This window comes from Carassius auratus, unplaced genomic scaffold (genome assembly GCF_003368295.1).
Source record: "Carassius auratus strain Wakin unplaced genomic scaffold, ASM336829v1 scaf_tig00018439, whole genome shotgun sequence".
Lineage (NCBI taxonomy): Eukaryota > Metazoa > Chordata > Actinopteri > Cypriniformes > Cyprinidae > Carassius > Carassius auratus.
The window spans coordinates 39,693-50,636 of NW_020524889.1; the positions used below are offsets into that span (position 1 = coordinate 39,693).

The following is a 10,944-nucleotide window of genomic DNA, read 5'->3' on the forward strand; positions in this document are numbered from 1 at the left end:
TACATATTTATTTCTTCACAACAAGCTTAAAAACGAAAAAAACGAAAAACCACCTTGGAGACCCCATAGCTGTATAAAATAAACAAGTTTAGCTTTTCATCAAAAATTCCATCATTAATAGAAAGAAAGCCCTCCGCTTCCTGCAACTTGCATTCGGAGCAAAACCTGTTTAAATGAATTCATTTATGCATCCCATCCCCACTTCTCGGAGCTCCCCCCTCCTCTCCAGAGAAGAGTGGGTTCTGTTTATGAGCTCCTGGGGGAACTGCCTCTCTGGAAACAGATGGTGGTGCAGAAACAGGTTACATTGCGGAGGACACACACATGCACGCATACGCAGACTAATGAATTGATAAAAGAGCGGTTTTAGAAATAGATGAATCGCCAAATGAACTAACTGGTGTGTTGTTATTGGGGTCAACGGCTACAGCGTGAAGCTAAATTAACTAGAAACCTGAAAAATTGAGACAAAATAGAGTGTTGTGCAAGAGTTTAGTTTATTTGCTGTTCTCTGCAGCACTGTGAGTTTCGCATGAGGGGCCATTATCATTGTCTGAGACCTGGCTGTTTCTTTGTCACCAACATCACCACCAAACTGCCCTGGCACATCAAGAAGCACGAGAAAGCTGAAAGACGTGCTGCCAACGGCTTCAAGTACTTCACCAAAAGAGAAGAATGTGGCAGACCAGGTAAGAACCAGCTTTTCATGTATTAAAAGATCACAGAATAATGGTTCATTCAAAATCCGTAAGCTGTTTCGAAAGAATCCTTACACGGCTTTAAAAAAAAAAAAAAAAAAAAATAGTAGTAATCCAGTGAAAATCTTCAAAAACGTATTTTGTGTTCAAACTGTTTGGAAGAAAATGATACTATTTAAATTTTTAGGGTGAACTGTTCCTTTAATCCTTTTTTGGGCCTGATTTGGTGTGGTTTGCCAAGTAATTTAGTGAATTCAGCATCATGAAATTGTACAAGCCTTACACGTCCCAGCCTCCCACACTCTTCATTGTTTCAATCACTGTTCACATTATTTACTCGTGTTTCCAAACACTCGCTGTTCATCCGAGCTCCCACGTTACTCTCAAGCAGCGAGTGCAAACTTAACGTCTGTGATGCAGCTGGAAGGATCCGAGATGGTGTGAAATCAGAGATGATGTCAATGTCATTTCATATTGATGCCATCACCTGCTATGAAAAGACTTTTTCCACTGGCTCTGGCTACAGGAAAAGTGCCGTTCCTCTAGTCGAGTCAATAATTGCCATACTGTTCACAGCACTACATATAGAGCATGAAATGGCGGCACTTCGCATTTATTCACTGAATTTTGAGTATGTTTCTCGGAAGCTGTTATCTCATTAGTATCTGTGCATTGATATTTTGTCAATTGAACAGTTTACTTTGACAACAGAGTCAGCGCGCTGGCAGCCGCAAACATTTTGCAGAACAAACACGTTTGGAAGAATTAAAGATGGTCTTGTCTCATTGCAAAACTGGGGACGTTTTATATTACAGAAAACAGGCCGAGAAAAATGGTGTCTGCCTTTTTGTCATACATTAATACTTCAGTATTTATAGTAGGCAATCAAACAGAGGTTGTTTTCTTGGGTATATTTAACCTGTCAGGAATGAGCAATTACATATGTTTGTTAATTACGGTGCCTGTCGAGCTCAGTCTGTTTGTGTTGCTCTTTTTTCAAGCCTCGATCATCATCACAAGCAGGCAGATTAAAAGTTTGTATTTTATTTTCTTTCTACTCCCCTCCTCTTAAAGGGAGACTTCACCCAAAAATTGTGCCACCCTCATTTTGTTCCACATCCATCTGATTTTCTTTCTTCTGTGGAAATGGGGATTGTGAATGGGGATTGTGCTATCATGCAAAAAACATGATAAAAAGAGGTCTGTACATGTCCTTATGGTCTGTAGGACCAAGTGTTTAATATATTTCAATTCTTTTGAAGCCATACAAAAGCTTCAAGTCACTAACTGTATGAAAAATAGCAGCTTACATATTCTGCTAAATAAATAAAATAAAAAAAATTAAAAAACTTGAGTAAATGATCATTTTTGAGTGAACAATGTATTTTTTTAAGTAAAAAAAACAGTACGGAGTGGAAAGTTTCAAAAAATCTCCACCAAGTATAAGATCTCTCCTTTTGCATTGTTAGTGGCATAAACAGGGGACACATGACAAAAGCAAGCCGTAGAGTCATAAAAGAATTGATGGTTCAGCTGGACTGGGAAAGTAGTATCCATGGCAGCAACATTAAACAGAACACCGGTGATGAGGTTACCAGGATCTGGTGGCACAAGAGCCTTGATATTTCAGCATGTGCTCATATTTACTCATATTTTGCCTTTTTAAAGTGTATCACCCTTGTGTATTAAAGCAGTCTTACAACAGGCGGCTTGTTACGCGGTGCCACTGGTGCCATGGTAACGGACAAGCCCTCACCTGCCCTGAATGCTACTCTTTCAATTATTTCACCACGCATTATTCACAATAAAATTATGAGCGCCCTACAATATTTGATTAGTACACGGAGGCAGTCTTTAAATTTGAAAACATATAGCAATTAAAATCTGTAGGGTCCTTTGTGCAGAAAAAAAAAATATAATAAAAAAAGGCAAAGGGACAGGCGTGAGGGGGAGGAAATACACCAGCAACCGATAGGTCATGAAAAATGAATTTAATATGGTTATAATTGTGTGTTTACTTTGGTTTGCCGGGTTGTGGATTATTGCTTCTCCAAATGCAGAATGTATTTATGTAAATTCCAAATTGAATAAAAGATGTCATTGTAATAAAAGAGCACCACAGGTCTAATCTTCAAAAGGTTCGACTTTCCCAGTGTGACACTGGACTCATCTGCTCCGTCTCTCCGCATTATGCAAGCGCGGGACGGAAGCACAATGTCCTCATTACCTTGTTGAGATTCCGTGATATATGTTGTCCCTGAAACCCAGGCGCGATGAAGACGGTCTTTGCTCAAGTTAATTTTGTCGCTCGTCTCTTGCAGGGTGCAAATACAACCAAGTTAACAGCCACTTCCATTGTATCCGTGAGGGCTGTCAGTTCTCTTTCCTGCTCAAGCACCAGATGACCTCCCATGCCCGCAAACACATGAGGAGGATGCTGGGTAAAAACTTTGACAGAGTTCCTTCCCAGGTACAAAGAAATTTTGTCAACTTCTGAAGGTCACTGCCATAATAAACACATATAATATATAACAATTTTTACTTTTTACTTTAAGTGTATATATTCTTAAGCCTGCCACTTGAATGAAAATGGTTTTATCCATTGGGCATTTATTGGATTGTTTGGTACAATGTGCTTCAGGTGGTTTCTCATGCCAGTCGACCTGAAGAGATGCAGCACATGGCCAGTCTAGCTTCATCCGGTGGGGTAGGCAGCCACCCTAATCTGAACCCCAATTTCTCTAACATGATGGAGGAAGATGATGACTACATGGACTACACTGTTGGAGGAAGCCCATTGGGTCTCTCCTCAGAGTCCTCCAACCAAGACCGCAGTTGCACCAGCACCCCCGTGGGCAACGATAGTTCGCCAGCAGGTGAGTCAACCTCAGTAACAAGATCATCACAATCAACATTTTCAGCCTCATATGGTTGGCAATATAAGAAAGAGATTGAATGGAAATACAGGCTCAATTTTGCCAGTGGAGCAATATTTAGAGATTTATTTGTCAATCAGAGCATAGTTTCTTGTGTTGGCCTTCTGTCCCTCCCTAAGAAGAGAAATGTAAAAAAAACTTGCACCCATTCTCACTGTATTCCTTGTAGCAGACCCTTAAAGCTACTAAATGTTTTCCACCATAAAGCACTAAATTTGTTATATAGTTCTCCATACACAGCTCAGATTGATGTCATCCCCGTGTCGACTACATAAGCGAGGCATCCCAGACTTTTCTGATCTCCACTGTCATTTAAATCAGCCACACACTGAGATAGCAGAAGTTATTGACCATTTTCCTTTAGGCTTAAAGTTGCCTAAAGTGATGGAAGTGATCAAGTTGTGGAATATGACACACAAAATGTACAAATGTCACTATAGTGGGTGTCCTGGGAACTCTGTGACTACCCTAGTCGCTATAAACAGCAAAAAATGATCTGCAATTTTTTTAGCCAATCAGATAATTGGTCGGCTTGTCAGTCCTTGTCTGTGGAGAGTGAGGTTTTGGAGAGAGCTTGTGTAATTGAAGGGGTGGGCGATGGGTCTAATTTACTGGTGTACATTAGGAAACTGGCTACCAATGCTACAGCACCTTTACTGTAAATCTGGGCCTTTGCTCTTTGAATCTGAGCTTTCCTTCACTGAATTGATTTTTATAGTTTCACTGTTTGATTTCAAATGTTATCTTCCATTCTCATCACTGTTGCTTTTGGCAGTTGTCTGACTTTTGTTACCATTTGGTTTTCATTATTTCATTACTTGATCTCTTTCCCTTTTTTACCTCCCACCCTTGTGTCTTGTACCTTTCTGTCTCTGTTACCATCCTTCCTTGGCGCCGTGTTTCTGTAGGACCAGGCTGTCAGGTCCCTGCCATCACTACCTCTGCTGACTCTCCTCTTTCCTCTCAGTCTGCACCTCCTCCTCCACCACCACCTCCACTTCCACCTCCTCATCACCCTGCGCTCCAGAGTCAGCCTCCATCTCTCTCTCTGGCTCTTCTCCGGCGGCCACACCCCTCGCTCCCATATCTCCTTTCCCCATCCTGTCTGTCATACTCTCTGCTCAGCGCCTCTCTCGGAGCCACTAGGAGTGTTGTCATGCCAACCAACACACCACTTTTCAGCCCCATCATTCCTACTTCGTCTTCGGTTAAAAATGACGTCCCTATAGTGCAGGATGCTGCAGGTACCTATCTTTTCTCCACCTGAACACTGCAGCTCTAGAGTAACAGTAAGTTGGACTAGGGTTAGTAGTTACAAAGCATTAGCTGGTTACAACTCTTTAGTATTTTACACATGCAGTATAGTTCATACAAACCACTCTGGTGGTGGTTTTATTCTTGTGTAGTACATTGCACACATGCCATTAGGTCCACTTTCTAAAATACTGTCCATTAGTAGCCTGCTGTAAAGGGTTTGTTTAATCATGCCAGGCTTCAATAGAGTCATGTGATGCCTGCTGGCCAGGACAGGGTGCACATCATTAGCACTGACCTCAGGCTTATGGAAGGGAATCCTGCTCTCCCATAAAGCCATATGTATGGGAGCACCTTTGAACTCTCTCAATACCTAGACGTGACAATCATGTTAAAATGTCACCAGTACATTACGCAAATGGGACTGTCTCTGTTTGATTATGGCATAGAATCACATTGTATATTATTTCGATGTAGGAGGAACATTTGTGGGTAGCTTTGATAGGGCGCATGTGGCTACTCCTGCTTGCAGAATTGCTTTGCTGCTCATCGTAATGAGTGAAGTCTAACCCGTATATGTCTTTTTTTGCAAACAGGCAACACCATCTCTATTCCCACTGCAGCTGGCGCCAAGAAACGTTTCTGGATCATCGAGGACATGTCACCCTACGGCAAGCGCCGCAAGACTCCTTCATCCCGCAAGATGCTCGATGAAGGCATGATGCTGGAAGGGTTCCGCCGCTATGACCTCTATGAGGACTGCAAGGATACGACCTGTCAGTTTTCCCTGAAGGTAACCCACTATCACTGCACACGGGAGAACTGCGGCTACAAGTTCTGCGGCCGCACCCACATGTACAAGCACGCCCAGCACCACGACCGCGTGGACAACCTGGTCCTGGATGACTTCAAGCGCTTCAAGTCTTCATTGTGCTGCAACTTCCCCGACTGCCAGTTCTCCGGCAACAGCACCCACTTCCACTGTCTACGCTGTGGCTTCCGCTGCACAGACAGCACCAAGGTGACGGCGCACCGCAAGCACCACGGCAAGCAGGACGTGATCAGCGCCGCCGGATTCTGTCAGTTCAGCTCCAGCGTGGACTGCGAGGTGGCAGACTGCAAGTACAAGCTCAAGTGCTCACATTTCCACTGCACTTACCCAGAGTGCAAGCACACAGTGGTGGGCATGTCACAGATGGATTCCCATAAGCGCAAGCATGAGAAGCAGGAGAGGGGAGAGCTGCCTTCAGTCTCCTCCAACCAGGATGGCAACCACCACCCCCACCACCACCATACAGGCCTAGCCCTACCCCCAATGCCCATGAATATGCCCCCAACATCACCCGGCACACCAGGGCTGAACCACAACAATATGGCCATGTACCTCCCTTCAGCAGGGGCCAACAATGAGTACGAGCATCCGGGCTCAGCAGTCAACCTTGACAGCTCTCTGAACCTTGGGACGGACACCAACAGCTCCTTGTTCTTCCTGAAAAACGCTGCTGGGTTGGGCCTCAGTGACTCCATGGACCTGAGCAAAAAGCAGTCCCTGGCCACTAGTTCTGGTAGAAACCCTCAGGACGACAATACCGGCACATCTGGCGATCTCGAAGACGACTTATCACCTGAGGAAGAGCTGATTGCTGACGAGGATGATGATGATGAGGATGATGAGGATGATGATGAAGATGATGAAGAGGAAGAAGCAGAGGAGAACATGAATACAGACTCATATGAAGATTCCATGCCAGAGCCAGAAGTAGACAAAGACAATGGAGAGAGTTTTGATGCTTCCATGAACCACACAGAGACTTCCCGCCTAGATAAAGAGGAGCCGGAGGCTGAGCCCTAATCTATGCTGTAGAAGGAGAACTATGAATTCCCTGAACAAACGCAAGTTTGAGTGGCCTCATTTATCATGCTTAGAGACGCAGCGGATGACAAGAAAACAACCAACTACAAGAAAAGTGAAGGCCCAAAATGATTGATTATGATGTTTACACGATGACCAACATTATTAATTTAATTATGCATTAAAAAATGAACCGAGAAATAGACAGACGAGGCCCTCTTTTACTCATGGGTGGCTGTGTAAACCTCTTGTGTGTGCATGTTTGACTTTAATTTATTTGATTTCATTCGTTACTTTCTGTGTGTGGAAAAAAAAAGGAAAAACAATCTCTCAATATATGACTATCTATATAAAGTAGATGTGTGTGGATGCTAATGTACATTTTAATTGCAGTCACTGGATTGCAGGACCCTCGTACCCACCCAAAAGCGACGAAAAGCGTACATTGCAGGAAATCTTTTATAAATAATGTTGCTCAGATAATTGATTCAGAAACACCTTCATTTTTATTATTGATAATATCATTGAAGTGCAGGGGCCTGCGTCAGTGCTTTGACTCCGTTTATCATTTGTTTTTATTATTATTATTTAGAGTTATTACAGTTCTCACTTAAACCTGCTGTCATGGTCAGTGGTGTCATAGGCTCCATTCCATGTGGACATTCGCCTCCGTCTTCAGGACAAACAAACAGTGACCAGTGACTGCATAGCTTCAGGTCATAAAGCACTGATCTCAGTGAACGCTAGCCCTCACTCGATTTCTGTTCCTTCTCCTATTCTCAATGAGGACTCATCTGGCATTGCATATTTATAGTGCACTTTTGTATAGATGAGAGCAGATCCTCAAGCCTCTATTTACATAGATTGCATTACTATGGCTTTGTGTTTGTTTGTTTGTTTTTGCATTATTCTCTAATTGCACAGGCATGACCAGATGATTTCAATGGTGAGAGTCGGCGCCCCTTTGTTTCAGAGAGTTTTGTAATGTGATGATGGTGCTACTGCCCAGTGTGAATGGGAGGAGATTACACTTATGTCTTTGTCTATGATCCACAAATAGATGTCCTAAAGTGTCCCGCAAACACAGTGCAGGAGTGAAGTGTGTCTCTGAATGTAGGGAAAAGATGTGTATAGGTGTTATTCTTCTTTCCTTTTCCCTTCGCAGTTTCTGCAGCATGAAAAGAAAAATAGTGGCAGCAAAGTCTGAAGATGGAGACTCAGTTTTTTTTTTTCAAGCTTCTTTTTCAGAAGCATCAAATATCTGTTTCTAAAAAGAAGAGGAAATGTGGAGATAGACTTTTTTTCTCGATGGCTGAATGAGGGCAGATATCACAAAGGCAACATGATGGAAAGTGTGTGATTTTATGAATTGTACAGACAGAAAACATTGTTTCAAGCTTTTGTTTTCTCTTTACAACAGCTGTGGTTTCACTCCAATAATAAGTTATTTAATATTTATGTGACCTTGCAATGAGGAAATTCTAGTTTTTTTTTTTTTCTTTTTTTTTCTTCACTTTTTAGGTTCATTTTTACTTTTTGAAATTATGGCATAAATCTTTTAACAGGGAATTTGCTTTATGATGTGGTTTAGTTCACTTTGCTTTGATGCACAAATAGTCTTCAGTGTGGTGAAGAACTGTTGTTCTCTTTTATTTAAAAAACAAAAACAAAAAAAAAGTTTTTTTTTCTTTGCTTCCAAGATTGGATGATTTTAATATGAAACAGGCATGCTAGAACCTGGCTTGCCTAATGAGTAACACTAATGATGACTGTAATTTAAATTAATTCTATACAGAGGAAAATATTGCAGTGCTTCGCTCTGAATTAAAAAAAAAAAAAAAAAAGAATGATTTTGTTTGCTTGGCCTCCATTGAATATAAACAAGGAAACGTGTGGTGAGGAAATGAATGATTTCCTAAACACCGCTTTAAACGAACTATCTTAACTTAACTAAATGTGTAGATGGTTATCTTCGACAATGTTGTTTTGGGAGGGGGGAAAAAGTTGTATAGTATTTTCTTCTGTAAAAACTATATATGAACAAAAATGCTTTTTGATTAAAAGCTTCCTTTAAAAAGAAAATGGAAAAAGAAGAAATAATGAATAAAAAGTAAAAAACGGAACTAACACCAGTATAGTTTGCTTGTATGTGTGTGAGTGCGACTGTATGTAAGTGTGTGTGTGAGATTTTATTGTTATTACCATGGTTTCCCCATAGTGGTAGAGGAATTAAATCTATACGAGTCACATATCTTTTACGCAACAAAGTCATCATTTTCAAAGTTGTATATCACAATAACAATATCTGCATAATTTAATACCATCCACAACGCTTTGTCTGCTATTGTTTTGGTGTTTGTTTTTTATTTAATTGAACTTATGTATTTTGCATATGGCATGCCCCTCTCACAGGCCGTTTGTTCTCTGGTCTCAAGTGCAAAAGCGCAAAACTGACACTGAAGCAGCTGTTTGCCTGGGAGATACTGTGCACTTGATTACATTTTATGCGTGTAAAATAGCAGGATTTGTAAAGAGTCAAAATAAAGAAATTCTAATTATTATAACAATGCAAAGGTTCCACACAGTGTTTCTTAACATCATCTATATCTGTATTTTCTCTGTGCTGTAGAGAGAAAGGTAAGGAGAGTATGGTTAATAAGCCCTCCTCCCATTGAGACTGTTAAAGGGCACAAGACCCCCGGTCTGTGGCACAACACAGAGGACACCAGGAACGCTGCTCTGACTGAGGAAGACATTTTAACATCCTTGTTACTTTTCTCTACAGACCAAGAATTTTATACAATAAATTCAATACGTGTGTGCAAACAATAGCTCATAAAAATCTGACTTTGACATAGTCATGGAGCCATATTTAGGAAACAAATGCTCTCTGGTGCATTTCGGGAAAGTTTCTAGCACTTTCAAATGGTGTTTGTTTTTCATTCTTCTCTCTCATTGTGCAGGCAGCTCGTCGCTTTGACCAGCTTATACCGTCCTGTCCCACTCGCTGCAGCTGTTCTCTTGCCTCACCCTCCTCTTCCTTCTGATGTGTCTTTAAATAAAAAACGTGTAAAGCCACCACCATCTGTCTGCCAGCTGGCATCCTGCATATAATCTTGAAAAAGACAACTATGGAAATTATATTACACAAAAACCAGACGGAAACGACCTCTAAACTAGCGCAGGCTGCTGTTGGAACAACAGATCACCTTATTGTCTAAATTATAAGGGAGGGGAAAAAAAAGAATAATTCCTGAATTTGTTGTATAAATTGCATCCGATTATGTAAATTGTTGCAAACAAGATTTGAACACTTAAACCACAGTTAAAAATGCGAGAATTTGTTTACATTCAAATTATACATTATATATCAAATATTCAAATGACAAATCAAGTATAAATCTGTTTCAAAGTGAGCACAAGCATGCTTTTAATGCAAAACAGGGCAAAACAAAAACATTTAAATTAATAATGCAATTCTATATAAAAATGTGTATGTATAGAAAGAGAGAGCATTTATGCTAAATAATTATACTTTGTATAGGTGTGTATTAAAAATAATGTATTTTATATAATGAAATATATTAATAAATTTATTAAATTTAAGTAGATAGGTTTCGACATTGCAAAAAAGTTAATTCAGAAAAAAAAAATATAGCATTATTTGTGTGCACTTGATTTGCAATGAATTTCATATATTTTTAATTTTACACACATTCAAAAACTTTGTGGGCCACCATATGCAGGATTAAAATAATGAATTTCTTATATTGTGCTTATTTATCTGATAGATTTCACATGAAACAGATACATACCACTGCATGAACGTCTCATCTCTATAGACTTTTTATTTTTATTTTTTTCATTTTTCATTCCCATCATAATGAGCCGTGTGTGCAGTCATAGTGGGGCCGGATCTGACTCGTACTGAGGGTTGATGTTCCAGGAACAGGTTGTGTGAGACGCCGCAGCAGCAGCAATATATGAGGAACAATGGAGCCCCGAAACATGCGACAGGTGTTCTGTACATATGTTACAGCAGCGGTGCTCACACATCACCTCCACAACCCATTAGGATGCACAAGAATCAACCATAATATTTCAAGCAATTGAGTTGACAGGAAAGCCATGTACATTTAGCTTCTTATTGGATTGTTCAATTGCATTACACCCACAAACATATTACAACAACTGTGTATTTCCG

At 40.6% G+C, this 10,944-nt stretch overlaps 1 protein-coding gene across 1 annotated transcript in view; it reads left to right on the forward strand.

Moving 5' to 3' along the window:
• Positions 1–8,867, forward strand: part of LOC113076044 (zinc finger protein castor homolog 1-like) — a 46,463-nt gene extending 37,596 nt beyond the window's left edge. Inside the window, exons 15-19 of the mRNA XM_026248692.1 lie at positions 518–689; positions 3,020–3,168; positions 3,340–3,574; positions 4,543–4,878; positions 5,485–8,867. Of these exons, the coding sequence (XP_026104477.1) occupies positions 518–689; positions 3,020–3,168; positions 3,340–3,574; positions 4,543–4,878; positions 5,485–6,740 (2,148 nt within the window). The 3' untranslated portion in view covers positions 6,741–8,867. The remainder of the gene's footprint in view (positions 1–517; positions 690–3,019; positions 3,169–3,339; positions 3,575–4,542; positions 4,879–5,484) is intronic.
• The last annotated feature ends 2,077 nt before the right edge of the window (positions 8,868–10,944 follow it).